Raw genomic sequence first — 18,333 nt, forward strand, 5'->3', positions numbered from 1 at the left:
GAAGTATGTATTTCTTTATTATATCACATAGGTTATGTCTATTTTACTACAATTAAAAAATCAGGGGAGTTCCCGTCGTGGTGCAGTGGTTAACGAATCCGACTAGGAACCATGAGGTTGCGGGTTCAGTCCCTGCCCTTGCTCAGTGGTTAACGATCCGGCGTTGCCGTGAGCTGTGGTGTAGGTTGCAGACGCGGCTTGGATCCTGCGTTGCTGAGGCTCTGGCGTAGGCTGGCAGCTACAGCTCCGATTCAACCCCTGGCCTGGGAACCTCCATATGCCGCGGGAGCGGCCCAAGAAATAGCAACAACAACAAAAGACAAACAAAGACAAAAAAAGACAAAAAAAAAAAAAAAATCAGGAGTTCCCGTTGTGTGCCATTCCAGTTGTTCTTTTTCCTTCTTAATGTGCCACCCTCCTCAGTCATCATTTCCTTTCTGGTTAAGGATATTTCTTTTTTTATTTTGTCTTTTTGTCTTTTTAGGGCTGCACCTGCGGCATTCAGAGGTTCCCAGGCTAGGGGTTGAATCGGAGCTGTAGCCGCCGGCCTATGCCACAGCCACAGCAATGCCAGATCCAAGCCGCATCTGCAACCTACACCACAGCTCTTGGCAACTCCAGATCCTTAACCCACTGAGCGAGGTCAGGGATTGAACCTGTGTCCACATGGATGCCGGTCAGATTTGTTTCTGCTGAGCCACGTCGGGAACTCCCCTGTTTAGGGAAATATCTTTAGCCATTTTTTAATGGCCACACCTATGGTATATGAAAGTTCCCAGGCTAGGAGTGAAATTGGAGCTGCAGCTGGCCTATGCCACAGCAACAGCAACTCAGGATCCGAGCTGGATCCCTGACCCAAGTCACAGCTTGCAGCAACAGTGGATTCTTAACCCACTGAGTGAGGCCAGGGACTGAATCCACACCCTCATGGATGCTAGTCGGGTTCTTAACCTGCTGAGCCACAAGGGGACCTCTGATCCTAGCCATTCTGTGTGGTTAAGTCTGCTGATCAAAAATTCTCTTAATTTTCTTTCATCTGAGAATGTCCTTATTTCTCTTCATTTTCTTTTTTCTTTATAGGGCCACATCCATGCCATATGGAAGTTTCCAGGCTAGGGGTGGAATCAGAGCTGCAGCTGCCAGCCTACGCCACAGCCACAGCAACGCCAGATCCAAGCCACGTCTGCAACTTACTCCACAGCTCATGGCAACGTCAGATCCTTAACCCACTGAGGGAGGCCAGGGACTGAACCCGAATCCTCATGGATACTAGCCGGGTTCATTACCACTGAGCCACGAGGGGAACACCCTTCCCCTTCGTTTCTGAAGGATGTATTCAGAAATCTAGAATTTGCCTACGTATCTGTGGGTGGTAAACGGAACCACCAATTAGTCCTGCTCTGGACCACCTCTTTCAGTCCTCGCTGCTTCAGATTTCCTTTTTTTCCCTTTGACCATGTAGGTAAGACACTTGCATAAGCAGTATATATGATTTATTGGGTTTCTTTTTTTTTTTTTTTTTTTTGGTCTTTTTGCCATTTCTTGGGCCGCTCCCGCGGCATATGGAGGTTCCCAGGCTAGGGGTTGAATCGGAGCTGTAGCCACCAGCCTACGCCAGAGCCACAGCAACGTGGGATCCGAGCCGCGTCTGCAACCTACACCACAGCTCACGGCAACGCCGGATCAATTAACCCACTGAGCAAGGCCAGGGACTGAACCCGCAACCTCATGGTTCCCAGTCGGATTCGTTAACCACTGCACCATGACGGGAACTCCTATTGGGTTTCTTAAACAGTCACATGGATGCCATAGAGATGTTTAAGTGTGATGCCGAACAGGCATTTTGAGAAGGCCTTACTATTCAGGCCAGCCCCCCTTGTGAAAGTAGGATGGAGCCATGCTGACTTATCTCTTGCAGACAGCTTTTAAAAAGTTATGACTATAAAGAAGCATGAGCATTTTCCCCACTTCATTAAGTAGTCTGGAAAACATGATCAAGTTTAGGTTGGATCTGGTTTAGAATAAAGATGAGAGGAAACCACAAAAGGGCTTTTAAACACACCAGCAAGAAATGCCATGAACTAGGGCAAATGAAAACCTGAGAGATTCTGTGCAGAATCCAGGGCAAACAGTGGGTTAAGAGAAGCACTTAAAAATCACTAGCGGGTATGAAAGAGTTCAGTACACGCCACCCCAAAATATGCCACTTCTTAATACTGTTTATCTTGAGCTGAAGACCTCTGAAAAACAGCACATGAAGGTGTTAGGGGACCATTGACTGAAAACGCTCACCTTGGCATAACACGGTAGTAGCGGCTTTCATGAGTTATCTCAAGAGGAGGCCCTGAAGAGGAACAGGGTGCCACCCTGAAGACTAACCAGGAGGATTTGGCAGGGGCCCCTAGGAGGGAGGAGACAACCTCCCAGAATCCTTGGCATTGGAATCCATCTTGGCTGAGAGGTGTGAAGGAAAGAACCTGAGTCAGACTAAATATGGGCTGAGCAAGGTGAGATTGGCCAAAGACAACCGAGAAAGCTAACCCCACTCCCATAAAACCAGAGACTGGGAACCACGTGGCTGAGCAGTTCTTCCGGGTTCCCTTACCCTGCTGCTCTCCACTGGGGGCTCCTTCCCAATAACATCTTTTGTTTTGTCAGCACGTGTATCTCCTCTGACAATTCATTTCCATGTTAGACAGGAACCCACTCTTAGGCCCTGGAAGCCCCCCGCCCCACACCTTCATGCAACAAAGGGAGGGGCTTTCTCTGAAATCCCCTTATCTGCGAAAGATAGATCTTCTAAAACGAACTCAATTGCCATAAATCCCTCCTTGGAAGTTTCACTAACCAGGGAAGGTGGACTCTCACCGCAGGAGAGGAACTAGAAATCAACACCACACCCAAACTCGGTCTCAAACAATCATACTCCCACCTATGCTCTGAAGGAGTCATTCATCTTTCTAACAATCAATTACTCTCCCCTAGATTGCCTACATCTTCCCTTCCCTTCCCTTATTAAGATGGTATAGAAGATCTCGAATCTCACTGTCATTCTGGGTATTTTTTTATGACACATCCGTGCAAGTAATATTAAAAATTAATGAACGAGGAGTTCCCGTCGTGGCGCAGTGGTTAATGAATCCGAGTAGGAACCATAAGGTTGCGGGTTCGGTCCCTGCCCTTGCTCAATGGGTTAACGATCTGGCGTTGCCATGAGCTGTGGTGTAGGTTGCAGATGCGGCTCGGATCCCGCGTTGCTGTGGCTCTGGCGTAGGCCTGTGGCTACAGCTCCGATTCGACCCCTAGCCTGGGAACCTCCATGTGCCGCGGGAGCGGCCCAAGAAATAGCAACAACAACAACAACAACAAAAAGACAAAAGACAAAAAAGAATTAATGAACGAATATATAATTTCTCTTCTTAATCTGCCTGTCTTTGGTTTTTCCCATTGACCTAGGAAGTGAATCTATATTGAATCTAGGAGGTAGAGGGAAAGTCTTTGCTCTCCTACAGGTAAAAGGGAAGGGCAATGGGCAATTCACGAGTAAAGAAATACTCAACAGCAACAAATATACCAGCAAGGAAAAAAATGCGCGTGCGGGTTCCACGAAACTCCACGGTGCAGTTAGCAGAAAAGTATGAACTAAAGAAAAGTACAATGGGTTGGTTGGCCCGGTTTTCTGTGGAGACAGTGGGGGAAAAGAGGATGGTGTAAACGTGCAGAGGATTCCTGGTGGGCTTTCCCTGCAGAATCAGCAGAGCTGTCTGAGCCCTCTGGCCTCCACGCCACTGCTCCCAGAGAGGGGCGTGGCCACGCTAGGGGCGGGGTTGCGCAGGCGGCCGTCGCTGTGGGAACGAGAGAGGGGGCGTGGCTGCCCCTGGCTGAGGCAGGGCATTGGCTGTGGCTGCCGCGGCGGCCAGAGCCCAGCCTGTAAGGGGAGGGAGAGGGCGGGGCGCGAGGGCTGCCTGCGGGCGGCTCCAGGCTTCCCCTCCACCTGCCCGCCGGCTCGCGCAGCGGTCCACTGGCGGGGCCGGCGCCGGGCCAGGCCCATGGCGGCGTCCTCGGCCCTGTCTGCGGCGGCGGCGGCGGCAGCCCTGTCCGGCCTGGCCGTGCGACTGTCGCGCTCGGCCGCGGCGCGCGGCTCCTACAGCGCCTTCTGCAAGGGGCTCACGCGCACACTGCTCACCTTCTTCGACCTGGCCTGGCGGCTGCGCATGAACTTCCCCTACGTCTACGTCTTGGCCTCGGTGATGCTCAACGTGCGCCTGCAGGTGCGGATCGAGTGAGCGCCCGCCGCCACCACCGCCCGGCCACGACAGCAGGGGCGCGGGCATGAGGGACGGCGGGGCCAGGGGCCACCTAGACGGGCGGGAAGGAATCGAGACCGCTCGGGCCCCCGGGCCTTAGACCTCCGCGGAGGACACGGCCACCGAGCTCGGACCTGGCCGCGACCCGCCCACCCACGTCGCGGCTGGAGCCGCGGCGCACAGAAAGCCGCGAAACGGGCCCTTTGCATTGGCCTCGACCTGTTGCCTCCCCTTGGCCGAAGAGGAAAGCAGAAGGAAGACATTCTTCAGCCGGAAAGTGAAAGACTGGCCCGGACCCAAAAGGTAGGAGGCCAGAGGTTGGACTTGTGGGCTGGAGGGAGGGAGGCGGTTGCCATGACATCTAGAGGTCCAGGCACCTCGGTAGTTTGACGGCCACGTGGAAGGGTCCCCAGGAAGCCAGCTAGGAAAGCTGCCGAAGCAAGTGCAGGCAGGACGGACGGAGGCTCTCCAGCCTCCCTTGTCATGACCCCAAGATGGGGATGAGGGCGGCCTGGGCATCTCGGAGGGTCAGCTCATCACCCACGGAGGCGCTGGCCATCTCTCGCGCCCACAGCCCGGGTGGTGTCCCTGAACATGGGGGAGTGGAGGGAGGGGGTGGGGAGGCAGGCAGAAGGCCCCCCGCGGAGAGAAGAAAGATGCTGCCGCCCGTCTCCTCCACCCCCTGGGAGGCCGCCTGGAAGGATGGCTGTGTTCTTGGCCAAACCCCAAGTCTGTCTCCTTCTCAGCTTTTCACAAAGCTGCCTCCTGCCTGGCCTCTGGGGCCAGAGGACTGCCCTCTGCCTGCTCCTGCTGTCCCTGTTGCTCGCCTCCCTGCTCCCCAAGGGCGTCCTGCAAAGCGGGCATCCGGGGACAGGGAGGAGTGGGAAAGACGCTTCCTCCTTCCCTGCATGGCCTCTGGCAGCCCCCGTGTCCCGAAGGATTTGAGCGGAGGGCAGCTCTCGGGCTGGGGTGGAAGAGCAGGTGGGGAAGAGGCTTGTAGAGGAGGCGACACTTGGGGACACAGGGACCTCTCTGAATGGGGAGGCAGCTCTCAAGTCAGCGTTTCTTTCTTTCAGGACCTGGTGTTACAGGAGGTGACCCGCTCCTTCTCTGGTCTCCTCCAGGGAGGCAAGGTGGGCCCAGAGCTGCCTGGGGAGCAGCCAAGAGAAGGGCCCGACCCAGGAGGAGAGGAAGGGCCTTCCAGGCAGAGACCCTGAGAGCCGGGCTGGCCCAGTGGTCTGGTTCTGGCGAGAGGAAGGAAGGACGGACCTAGGACGCTGTGGGGGAGCTCTGTCCTCCTCAGCCACTGACTGGGGACACTGGGGCTCCCGGAGGGGGGGATTGGCCCTTGTTACACAGATAAGAAGCAGTGGAGCTGAATCTGCCTTTGGCCTGCACCCCCACCCCACCCCCGAGTCTTCCGGAAGACCTGGCACTGTGGGATGGGGGAGGGGAGCCCAGGCTCCCTGGGGACTCGGGGGGAGGGCATGGGAAGGTGGGAAACTAGCTCTCCTTGGGGTGTGTGGGAGGTCACAGGGAAGACCAGGGGACTGAGCTGAGAGGGGCCCGGGAGAGACGGGTCCCAGAAGCCCCTGGGGGCCGAGGGCCTCTCCCACAGAGCTGGGCCTCCCCCCCCTCCCCAGGCTTGACCCAGGGCCGCTCAGGTGATGAAGACAAGCCTGTCCATTTGGGGGATGGGGTGAGGAGGCTGGGGGTGTTGGGTGGCTCCGGAGACATGATGTGACCAGGGGGGGAAGGCTGAGCCTGGGTGGGATGGGGCCGAGAGCCACGCGAGACCCCACCTCCCTGTCCCCAGGCTGGCCCACCTGCCCAGGTTTGCCTGGGAGAATCTCCACTAGCGGGGCACCCGTGGTCCTGGAGGCCCGGCCATGCTGTTGACTGGCACCCTGGGAGCGGCGCAGAGGGGGAGCCGGGAGAGCCCCTGGTCCTCCCCCCACCCCCCGGTCCCACACGTGTCCCCACACCGGTTGCTCGTGGTCCACGTCCTCAGAATTCCTGGGACTGAAAACCTCAGCCTGGTCGCCCCAGGGACGGGGTGGCCGAGCCTCACGCCATCTGCCCTCCTCAGCCACCCAGCTGGAGCCCGGGTCCCGGGTCCCGGGTCCCGGGTCCCGGGTGAAGATCTCTGCCGGCCTCACTGGGGCCTGAGGCCACCTGTAGCCCCCCACACCCCTCGCAGACTGTCACAGAGCGGGCCCGATGGCTTCCTGCCTTGTGCCACGTCGCCTGGGAGCCCCTGGTCCTGGTGGCCACTCCTCCACCCCAAGCTCGCCCACCCGGGGCCACTTCTGGGAGCCTGAGGACTGCGTGCGTGGATCTCTGGGGCAGCCTCCGAGAGACGGTGCCACAGGGCTGCATGGGAGGTGAGGAGCCGAGGATGAGGGGCCCCTTGGGGCTGATGACGCGGATGTGGCCCTTTCAATCCCAGGTCTCTCCCTCTGGGGGTTTGATCCCCAGCTCCAGCCTCTTCCCAGGCCAGCCAGGCGGGGCGGACAGAGGGCCTGAGAAGGGCCTGGGGCAGGCTCTTCCCTGAACGAGGCTGGGAGTTGGAGGGTGGCTCCGGCTGGGGCTTCTGGGCGCAAAGGGATTGGCCGTGGATGGGGCCCGGGGGCACGTCCTTAGCTTGTGTTCCTGCCCCTGCTTTTCTTACCAGCCTGGCCTTGCGTCGTTAGCCGCTTCTGCCCTCCCACCTCTGCCTTGTCACCCGCACGGGGCTCTTGCTGCTTCGAGGGCTCCCAATGCACTTTATTTATTTGCAGTCTGTTTTTCAGGCAGCGGAGCGTCTAGAAAGTCGGGCATCGACTTGAGTAAGACAACTTTCACTTTTCTGTGTGTGCCGAACTCTGCACCGGTCAGCACAGTCTGGTCAGAGCAACGTTCTTGTGTCGTCAAATCTTGGCGTCTAAGATACGAAAAAAGCCCCATGAGTTCAATAAAATGAAAAGAAATCTGGAGGCCTCCTGTTTCTCGGGGGGGTCGGGGGGCCAGTGGGGAGGTCACCCCACTGGTGGCCAGGAGCAGGGGGAGGGCCGTAAGGGGACGGGGCCGTGCCAGGGAACTGTGGCCTGGTCAGAAGATGCTCTGGGACCGACCTGCCCTGGACCATGAGGAGAAGGCAGCAGCACAGGCCTGGCCCAGGACCTGCCAACTTGACCCCTTCACGACCTTTCTTTGAATGACCCAAGTCTTTTCTTCATTTCAGGGCCTGATGTGAGAAAGTACTTAATTCATTAGAAGTCAGAGGGCAGGCTGGGGAGATGAGGCGCAATGGACTGTGTGCAGATCATGCTGTGTCCCTGCAGCAGCAGGTGGCAATGTCCCCATCACCCCCCTGCCGGCCCCGTGGTGCTGACTTTTGGAGAAGCTCAACCTCCACACGGGAAGCCTGCTTCCCTTCCCCCACCTTAGACGCAGGCTCTGCCCTCAGAGAGGACAGGCTGGGGGCTCTGAGGCTGCTGCGGGGGCAGGCGGGCCCTGGACAGGGGGCCAGGGGAGCGAGGCCTGTGGAGGAGCACAGCACCCGCCTCAGAGGAAGGAAGGCCCGCAGGACCCAGGAGAGAGGCGACCCAAGGAGACAGGGGGTGGTCACAGCCTGGGGTAAAGGGCCGGGGGTGGGGGCACGCCTCACCTGTCACCAAGAGCACCCCAGAGGTCAAAGTACCTTGATCAGGGTGCCCCTTCCAACATCCGCCACCACAGGAGGGAGGGGTGGACCCCAGTCCCTGCCAGAGCCCCGAGCTTCCCGCCCCTTTGTCCAGACGGTCGTGTTCTGTCCCCGATGGCCCCGCACCCACCGCAGTGACCAGGTGGCCTGGCCCAGCCAGGATGGGGGCGCATGAACCAGCGATCGGGGCCGAGGCCCCCTGGTGAGGAAGGGCCACACTGCCCGCCAGGGAGGAAGGCAGGCTGGCACGTTGCCCTCTGGTGAAGAGCGGCGCCTGGGAGACCAAAGACCTGCGCTCTGATCCAGCTCCTTGGCTGGCCACCGCGTGGCCCCAGGCCAGCTGAGGACACTTGTATATTCTCAGTTAGGACCCACAAAAATAATATCCTTAAAAAGCCACAGAGATATTTTCAGATTGGACAAGTGACTTTTTACCAAGGTGTCAAAGCAATACAATGAAGAAAATATTTTCAACAAATAGTACTGGAAACATTGGGAAAGCACACCTTTAAAAACAAAACTTAACTCACATCCTATGCAAAAATTAACTCAAACAATTATGACATCCATGCCAGAGACAAAACCGTAATACAAGCCCCCTGCGGATCCCTGCCGGTCAGCGTTGCACCGCTGGGGGCCCTCGCCCCAGAGTCAAATTTAATACAAAGTCAAAGCCTATCAACCTGGGAATCACAGCGCAATGGCTAAAGCAGGGGCTCCCTCCGCCGTCTCACACCGACGCCCACTCCTCCCGCTCCCTCTGTGCCTCAAGACCGCCCTTCTCTTTCTTCTCTTCCCTTTGTCAAACGGGTGACCCTGTCTGTCCCCCAAGGCCTTAGCAACCCACCAGGCCCCAGGGCTGTCTGATGTAGTTCAAGGAAGCCGCCAGCAGATGGCGCCAGGAGCGCCGGCCAGCCTCGGGCTGGAGCGTTGGGGCAGTCGCCCAGCTTTGGCCCAATCCGCTTCCTGTCGAGGAATAAACCATGAGGATGCGCCATGGAGGTTCTCGAGTTCTGCGAGGTGCGAGATCTTGAAAATAAGAACCTATGAACTGATTGTGTGCTTCCGATTTCTATGCACGCTACAAGATGTGCAGACGCGTCCGGGGAGCAGGCACCCCCGTAAGTCAGCAGGTACTTTCCAGAACCCCTGCAGTACTGGAGAGGGCCACTCCTATCTCTAGACCAGGCGCAGGGCCGTTGCTGCAAGCTTGGGAGGGGTAACCAGCTGAGTTGGCCTCGGGCTCTTCAGCGTTCGAGGCCAGAGGCCAAGTCCCTGACGTTCTCTGCGCCTCACTTCCTTCATCTGCGCGATGATCAGTAATTCTGAGGCTCTGCGAGGAATCAGTGAGATAACGCACATCAATCAATGAACACTGAGCACAGTGGCTGACACGTGGAATTCGTCCTCCCCGAGGACTTGTCTTTATTAGGGATGAGTCTGATAAGGAGCTGGTCAGACCAGCTGCTTGGTCGCAGGACATCAAAAGGCAGCACCATGACAGGGTCAAGAGCACAGACTGTCCTTAGACACAGCAGCTCTGCCACGTAAAGAGGGCGGCTGGACCCCCGGGCCTCTCTGAGCGCAGCTTTGTGACTGGTCAAGTTAATGGGTGCAACATCCACCTGGAGGGCTGTTGGGGGTCAAATGAAGCAGAGCCTGGGGAAGCACCTGGCTCATGGGAGGGCTCCATGAGTGGCAGCTGTCGTGGGAACCCACTGCAGAGGCTCCTCCACAGCGCACCACCCTGACTCAACACACTCCTGCCTCATCCACCTCTCAGTCACCCAATTCTCATCTGCTCACCCTCAGCTGCACAAAGAGGAGAGGCAGCATTCCCAGCGCTAAGCGTGCTGGAGAGAAAGGAAGCAAATTCTCTGTATGCTGAAAATAGTTCAAAATTTGGAGTTCCCATCGAGGCACAGTGGAAACGAATCCGACTAGGAACCATGAGGTGGTGGGTTTGATCCCTGGCCTTGCTCAGTGGGTTAAGGATCCGGCGTTGCCCGTGAGCTGTAATGTAGGTCACAGATGCCTCTTGGATCTGGCATGGCTGTGGTGTAGGCCAGTGGCTACAGCTCCGATTAGACCCCTAGCCTGGGAACATCCATATGCCGTCGTGTGGCCCTGAAAAGACAAAAAGCGAAAAAAAAATAGCTGGAAATTCAAAAGTGGGGGGGGTGGGAGTACCCTGGTGGTGCAGTGGGTTAAGGATCCAGCATTGTCATTGCTGTGGCTTGGATTGCTGCTGTGGTGCGGGGTCAGTCCCTGGCCCAGGAACTTCCGAATGCTGCAGACGCTGTCAAATTTTTTTAAAATAAAAAATACGAGTTCCTGTTGTGGCTCAGCAGGTCACAAACGTGATTAGTATCCATGAGGATGCAGGTTCGATCCCTGGCCTCGCTCAGTAGGTTAAGGATCCAGTGATACTGTGAGCTACGGCGTAGGCCAGCAGCTGCAGCTCCAATTGGACCTCTAGCCTGGGAATTTCCATATGCCCCAAGTGGGGCCCTAAAAAGTAATAAAAAGGGGGGGGTAAAATAGTTTTTTTGTATTATTTATAAAGCAGTTGGATGTATGAGAATTTTGAGTTTGGCACAGTGGGCTTTAGGCTAATGGCCCTACCTACTGTGAAGAAGTTGACAACATAGGGGCTTGCCCGGAGGAACCACCTGCAGCTGAGGACAGGACAAGAGGGGAAACAGCAGTGGTTACCTGAGGGCACACTCCCCTCCCTCAACTCGCTCACTTTTCTCCAAAGCCCCAAAACAGCAGTTTATAATCTTTTTGGCGGCTTTCAGAATCTGATGGAAGCCATGGCTTCACTTCAGGAGAATACGGTAGACATCCACTTCTGCACCCAACTTCCCAAACGTTTACAAAACGTCCAAGCCCATCCGTGGACCCTCCAGAACTGTGCTGTCCACCATGGGAGCTGCTAGGCTCTCGAGGACACAAGTCAAAATTTATTAAAACTAAAATCTCAGCGCCCGGCCACATTTCAAGTACTCAGCGGCCATCAGAACAGAGGCTTCTACTGGACAGCTCTGTTCCGGAATCCCCCCCACCCCCGACCAAGGCTAAACCCCCTTGCCTTAGATAAGCCCCTGCTGATGTGCTGGCTTCGAAACCCACTCTCAGCCTAATTCCAACGGTCCTGTGTTTCTGCATAGAGCTAGGCCACAAAAGAAATGGGGGCGCAATACTCACGATGGCAAAGAACCCTGAAAGTCCATCTACCTTTGAGTTGCCCCAGCCCCCTCCACCTTCAGCCAAGGGCATCCTAGCCGGAGCCACCCATGCCTTGCAAAGACAGCAAACCACCAACCCCTCTCAGTCCGCTCCCCTGGAGGTCACCGCCAGCTCAGCCAACACCACCGGGCCCCTCGCCCCGCAACAGCATTCTAAGTGACTTGCTCACAAGAAAACGACACGGCAACGGGGCAGGTCAGCGGGCGTCGGGTCTGCCCTAACACCCACGGACATTTATCACACGCGTCACGCTTTGTGCCAGGTACTGTCTGAGCCTCCCACACGGGAGTTCCTTTCGCCCTCATCCATCGTCAGGAGGTGGGCTCTCAGACTGCGCCCGGAACACAGAGGAGGGCACCGAGCTGGGGCTTAGGAGGACTTGAATCACTTATCCCAAGCCACAGAGCAAACGCCAGAGGGAGGTGGTCGGGAGGTTAGAATCGAGAGACTCCTGCACAGCTCAGGTCTCAACACACCCACATGCCCTTAGCGCCATCTCCGAGGTCACAGAGGCCATCCCATGCCTGTCCCCGCAGGTCTCAACGCTGGGCCCCGCCCGGTGCCAGGGCTCCTCTCTGTCCGCAGGGGCCCAGATGCCCTGTACCCGTCCTCTTCCTTGTAGTGGGACAACGGAAACATACCCAGCATCCCACCCGCCTCGCCCCAGTGGACACTGTCCCCATAGCACCCTTTATCCGGAGGGTAGCCTGGGCTTTGGCAGCAGACCACCTAGCGATCACCTGCTAGCTCTGGGCCCCTGGCACCCAGGGCTTCTGTCTGTAACCTGCCAACAATCCCAGCATCTCCTTCACAGAAGGACCTGCGGGCGAATCCCACTGCCTGGACAGGAACAGCAGGGTGCCTGGCACCGAGGAGGCGCTCAGGAAAGGTCGTTCCCTAGGGAGCTTCGATCCACCCCGCCCCGCCCCACCAGCCCCCCACCAGGCACCTAACCGTCGCTGGGGGGCGTGCAGGGACCACGCCGCTCGGGGCTCTGGACCCGCCTTTCCTGCGCTCCAGCCTCCCCGCGGGGCAGCCCTCCCTGGACGGTCCCCAGCCTGCCACCGCGTCGGCCAGGGAACTGACCCTCCGGGTTGCCCCCCTCCACGCCCCGCGGCCCTTCCGGAGGAAAGCTTCCCTCCACCCAGGGGCTCCTGGCTTCTCCGCAAACCCTCCCGAAATGACCCCGGGCCCACAGGGCCCGTGCAGGAAGAGCTGTGTCCGGAGAGGGCGAGGGGAAAGGCACGGGGGGCAAGTCCACAAGCCGGTGGGAAACCCGATGCCCGCGGCGCGGCCCCAGCGCGCTCCCCGGGGAGGAGGTCCCGCCGCCCGGGGGGCGCTCCCGGCCCCGGAGCAGCCCGGGAAGGCCCGGCCGGGTGGCCGGGAGCGGCGGCGGGGACCCGGGCTGGCCAGGGGCCCGCCGCCCGGCGCTCCTCCCCGCGCCCTCGGCCGGATCGGGGCTGCAGGCGGCGGGTTCGCGCAGCCGGAGCGGGATGGGAGCCCCGCTCCCCGCGCCCGCGCCCCAGGGACGGCCACGCCCTCTGGCCGCTCCGGGACTCACCGCCTCAGCGCCCACGGCTCTCCCAGGCTCACCGGGGGCAGCTGCCCAGGGCGTAGGCGCGCGGTCGCGCTGCGGGCTGCAACCTGCGGGCCATCCAAGCCAGGGCGCCGAGCCCGCTGCGCGGGGGCCAGAGTGGGACCCCTTGGTCTGGACTGGACTCTCTCGGAGTCGCCGACTCCCGCCTCGCATCCTCGCAAGGAGCCGGTGCGCCTTTGCAGTTGGGCACGTTTGGTTTGCAGTACAAGGGCTCCCAAGAGGAAAGGGCTTCTGAGAGTGAACGTGCAGGAGCTCCCTCGGAGGGTTCTGCTTCCCGGAGGCCACTGGTCCCCGAAATACCCTCAGGCGGCTTCTGGAGCTTTGCTGTGGGTGGGTGGGTGGCTTTGGCTTGTGAGATGCGCACCATGGAGCAGATCCTGGGGCTGCTGGTGTCGGGGTGCTTCCTGACCATTCTGTCCCAGGAGATCCACGGCAGGGTGCAGAAGCTGTACACACACATCTCACCAAGAGGCTGGGAGTCTTTTCAAGTACACGCAGAGAGAACTTTCGAGACAGGGAGATTGGAGGGGGGGGGAGCGGGGGAGAGAGATTTGAGTATGGGAACTTTTTTTTTTTTTTTTTTTGCCTTTTTAGGGCCACACCCGCGCCATATGGAAGTTCCCAGGCTAGGGGTCCAATTGGAGCTGTAGCGGCTGTCCTACACCACAGCTCATGGCAACGCGGGATCCTTAACCCACTGAGCAAGGCCAGGGATCGAACCCATGTCCTCATGGATGCTAGTCAGGTTTGTTTCCGCGGCGCCACAGCAGAACTCCCTGAGTATCTGAACTTTCATCCTCCAGATTTGGCCCCAAGCACACAGAGGGAAAGTGAAGAGTGCCAGTTTCCCCAGGGAGGCAGCGCCACTGCTGCAATAGTCAGAGTCATCTTGGATTAAAGTGATGGGGACAGAGTAAATGGGACAAAGTAGGTGATTAAAAGTTAATCCCACTAGGGGATTTTGTAGGTAGAGAAAAAGTATAGGAGACCCTTGAAATTAACAATTACTCAAGAAAGCAGACTTAAAAATTGTGTGTGTATACGTAAAACCGGGTCACTTTGCTGTACAGCAGAACAGCAGAAATTGGCACAACATTGTAAATCAACTATAATCAAAAAATTTTAAAAAGAAAAAAGAAAGCAGAAAGAAAGGAGGCTTGCTTAACAACTAAACCAAGCAGGCCTGCTTAACCACAAAACTAAGTGGGCTTGTTTAGCAATAAATCCATGCAGCAGAACCCTGAGACATTCGCCCAAACAGTAAAACAAGGGTGGAATGAGACCTATCCTGCGCATTGAAGTCAGCAAGTTAATGATCCTTGATTTTTTTTTTTTTTTTTTTTTTTTTTTTTTTTAGGGCTTCACCCAGGGCATATGGAAGTTCCCAGGCTAGGGGTTGAATTGGAGCTGCAGCTACTGGCCACAGCCCCCTCCATGGCCACACAGGATCTGAGCCGCGTCTGGGAGCTACACCACAGCTCCCAGCGACAGTGGATCCTTACTCCACTGAGCATGGCCGGGGATCAAACCTGTATCCTCATGGATACTAGTCGGGTTTGTTACCACTGAGCCAGACGGGAAATCTCTTTTTTTTTTTTTTTTTTTTTGTCTTTTTTAGGGTAAAGATTCTTGAGAAGGGGCTTTTTCTGCATGTACTAAGAACACAAATATTGGAGAAAGGTGACATTATACTGAAACCAGAGATAATGTACCCATATGTTACCAACTTTTTGCTCATTTCCGTAGCACCATGACAGTCCTGGTTGGGACATAAAGGGTCAAAAACTCCCCTGCCCCACGAGTAGGAGTTGATAGAAGACTCAAAGAAGGACCAAGAAGGCGTTCTTCTCCCCCCTTCTCATTTTCCTTTTGATTATAAAACTGTACCCCACTCCCTCACCTGCCGGCTTGTATTTCTCAAAAGTGTCCTATACTAATAAGCTCTTTTCTTACCTGTCACTCTGCCTGTTGCTGAGTTCTTTCTGCGCCAAGACAGAAGAATGTGTGCTTTGCTAAGTCCTGAAACAGGTTCTGTAGCTTCAAAAGGGGCTGGAATCCTGGTTCTGTCCACTAGCTCCATGACCTGGGGCAGGTCACTTTCCCCTTTGGGCCTCAACTTCCCCTTTGGTAAAATGGCTTCTGGGATTGTTTTAAGGATTAAAGGGAGGGCAGCATGTACACTTTTTTTTAAAGACATGGGCACTAAGCATTGTATTGTATTGTATTTTTGGCCACGTCCAAGGCACACAGAAGTTCCCGGGCCAGGGATCAAACCTGCACCGCAGCAGTGACGCCAGAACCTTACCCACTAGGCCACCAAGGAACTCCCAGCATGTACCTTTTGATCACACTGCTGGCGTGTAGCCGGTGCCTACAACTCTGAGCTGGCCGCCCTGGGGCACAGGCTGGTGGTCCTAGCTCCTCCTCTGCTGAGGTCGGAGGAGCGCTTGAGCCCAGGACGTCTGGGCTGTGGTGTGCTCTGCGGATCAGGCCCTGAGTTCAGCATCGACAGGGTACTTCCCAGAGGCCGGGGGCCCCAGGTTGCCCTGCAAGGATGAGCCCGCCCAGGTCATTAGCCCTGCTAATCCGCGGCCATCCCGCCCCTGTGAAGGGCCACTGCCTTCCGGCCTGGGCAGCAGAGCACGACCTCCTCTCTGGCAAACTAACAAAACTGTTCGCTGTTAATTAGGGTCAGCGGTCTGGTGCCCCCTGCAGAGCTGGGTCTCAGTTCCTGGGGATCCTAGAAACACTGCTTGGCCCTGAAGCTTGGCAGTCCCTGCCCTCAGCAACCCCCCCCCCAAGGTCACTGTCTGGCAGGGAGGGAAGGGGGTCCGGAGACCTGCTGGGGAATGGGGGGCTCCGGAAAGAATGCTCCCCCCCCGCCCTGCACACACAAACTCTCTCCCCCACACACACAGAGACATGTGCACGCTTTCATTCCTGGGCATGGCATCGCCCCAACCCTGCCTCTAGTTTAAACCATCTTTTACTCCTGCTGGGTCCACGGGCACAGACTGCAGCGCTCTACTGAAGGTTTGCCCTCACACTCCTATAACAGTTTCCCTTGGTGCCGGGCCTTGTTGTGATGAAAAGTGACAGCAGGTTGGCTGCGAAGCCACAATCCATGGGCTGGGAACAGAAATGCCTCTGGAGGAGGAGCCTTTGCCTCAGGAAACAGAATGAAGTCACTGAGCTTTAAGCTGGAGCCAAGGGACACTCAGGGAGGCCCTGGCCCTGGGCTGCATGAGCCACCGGGCCTCAGCTCCAGAAGAGGCCCCAGCTGTAAGGGGACAGGGGAGGAAGTTGTCTGGGCAGCTGGGGGAGAAGGCTTTGCAGCGGCCTCACTGACACCAGCAGGATGGGAGCTGCTAACAAGAAAGAATTTCTTTTTTTTTTCTTTTTCTTTTTTTTTCATTTTCTTTTCTTTTTTTGGCTGCACCTGAATTATATAGAACTTCTTGGGCCAGGGACTGAACTTGTTTCACAGCAGCGACCCAAACCACTGCAGTGACAACACCAGGTCCTTAACCTGCTGTGCCATAAGGGAACTCTAAGAAAGTGTTTCTGAAGTCAAGGTTCTGAATGTGGAGTGAAAGACCTGAGGAATGGTAGTTTGGGAGGTTTCTGGAAGGGGGGACTCTTAGTAGAGTCCCTCTTTTAAATTAAACTTTTGACATTATTATAGATCGATGCCCAAGAGGTGTGGGGTGTCAGGATCCTAGCAATAGAGTCTTCTCCAGAGGGGTGCAGGGGACTAACACGGATGTGGCCTCAGTGGGTAAGGACTTCTTTTCCAGGGATGACGACTGGGCCATTTGTGACCAGGACCCCGTCCCTTAGACATCCACCTCCCTGACCCCTGACCCCAGATCTGAGCTGGGCCATGCAACCTCCACAGGACGCATCCCTTGATCCCATGTCCCCTTCACTGGGATCAGTTCAGCACCTGCCAAGTGGCACAGGAGCTTCAGATTAAGCCCCAGCCTCCAGAGGTTCCAGAAGAGAGGCTGCACCATAGTGGACTTCCCATGGCAGAACCTCCCCCAGCCCAGGACCCCCCCCACACACACACACACAGTCAGTGTCTTAGGATTCTGTGCCTGCTTGAAATGTTTGACTCCTTGCAATTTCAAGGTACTTGTTCTTCTGAATCTCTTGTACTTTCTAGTCTCCATGAGTTACCTTTAGGCTCCTCCCCAAAGACAAATATTTCAGGGGCTCTCATTCAATGTTTCGGTTTATCCCCTATCAATGGCCTTAAAAATTCAGGAGGGAGGATCTGTGTGCTGAGATTTTCATCAGGCATTACTTACAATTGTGGAAGTTTGGAGCCATGGAATCTATCCAAAATAGGTGATTGTCTAAATAAATAATATGCATGGATGTGACGAACTATGATGCAGAAATGTAAGATGATGCCCATAAAATATGACCAAAAATTAATCACTGGCTTTTGGTGGAGGGTAAAGAGGCGTTCACCGTCCAATTTTTCCAACTCTTCTACATGCAGGAAAATCCTCATGAGAAAAAGTTGGGGCAAGTCTTACAAAACAGCATTATGGTTCATGCCCATCCAGAGACCCCCCAAAAAGGAAAAAAAAACATAAAACATGATCCAGGTTTTAGTCAAATAGAGCAGGGCAGGGCTGAGGTGTGTGTGGATGGCATGAAAGATGCGGGGAGGAGTAAAGTTGCGTTATTACTAAGCTTTCTCTCCGGTTACGATGGTAATTTAGTAATTTATGCGGAGTATAAATCTCCTAAGGATGTAGCCTCTCCCTCCCCCCACCCAGCGACCCAGCGCAGCAAGAGCCCCCCTGCAGATCTTATGATGTCATCGAACTGTGTTGCTCCTTCTCAGGCCGCTGTGCCTTGAAGCTGGAGCAAGGAGGAGGCCCAGACACTTGCCCTTAGGCCCTAAAAAGGCAGGCCGAGGAGAGGCTTGCTCGGTCCCTAACTTAGCCTCCCTCTGGCACCCTTCACACACGCGGCTGCGCTCGGCTTTAAGGAGACGACGTTATACAAAATACTGCATATGTAAAAAACCAACTAGAAAATCTATTAGCACTACGAGCATTTCTCACTTTTCTTTCTCCTCAGGAGCTCAAGAATATCAGGATCAGTCAAAGGAAAAATGTGTTTGTTTTGAAGCATTTTCTTTTACCCTTCAGTCTAGCTTGCAAGCACTAGCCCTTGAGAATAAAAAGCGAATTCCGTTCTTGAAAAAAAGACGACTTTCCTTGTGATCATACAATTTCTTATGAAAAAGGGATTATATGTGTTTCTTTCGCCTCCTGAAAGGTTCAAGAATGCCTCTTGCCTGACACTAGTACACAGAAAAGCGGCAGTACGAACAATCCAGGAAAAATTTAAAATAATAGGCAATGCTTGTTGATAAAAATTTGCTCATATCACACTCTCAAAATGTTTTTATAGATTTTGCAGTTAACATTAATATCCTTATAAAATGGCCAACAAGCGCCTGACGATAT

The 18,333-nt window shown here is 55.7% G+C and overlaps 1 protein-coding gene and 1 long non-coding RNA gene across 2 annotated transcripts; one reads left to right on the forward strand and one right to left on the reverse strand.

Annotated features, from left to right (window-relative positions):
* The first annotated feature begins 3,952 nt into the window (after positions 1-3,952).
* On the forward strand, positions 3,953-7,276 carry LOC110255250 (small integral membrane protein 10-like protein 2A). The gene is made up of 4 exons (XM_085006693.1): positions 3,953-4,610; positions 5,384-5,440; positions 6,124-6,691; positions 7,100-7,276. Exon 1 carries the CDS (start codon positions 4,050-4,052, stop codon positions 4,284-4,286), a length of 237 nt encoding a protein of 78 aa, XP_084862819.1. The 5' UTR covers positions 3,953-4,049; the 3' UTR covers positions 4,287-4,610; positions 5,384-5,440; positions 6,124-6,691; positions 7,100-7,276.
* LOC146394796 (uncharacterized) lies at positions 7,046-12,838 on the reverse strand. Its single transcript, XR_014834697.1, has 2 exons — positions 12,806-12,838; positions 7,046-7,230 (listed from the first exon to the last, which is right to left on the reverse strand). It is a non-coding gene; the product is annotated as an uncharacterized LOC146394796 (long non-coding RNA).
* Between the last annotated feature and the right edge of the window lie 5,495 nt (positions 12,839-18,333).

The sequence above is a fragment of the Sus scrofa genome, chromosome X, assembly GCF_054392235.1.
Source record: "Sus scrofa isolate SSC_HxYL_T2T_F1_AM1 chromosome X, Sscrofa_HxYL_maternal_Yorkshire_Landrace_v2.0, whole genome shotgun sequence".
In the NCBI taxonomy this organism is placed as follows: Eukaryota; Metazoa; Chordata; class Mammalia; order Artiodactyla; family Suidae; genus Sus; species Sus scrofa.

Excerpts from the sequence above, each read along its gene's own strand:
- LOC110255250 (XM_085006693.1), top strand. The coding sequence starts at position 4,050 with ATGGCGGCGTCCTCGGCCCTGTCTGCGGCGGCGGCGGCGGCAGCCCTG.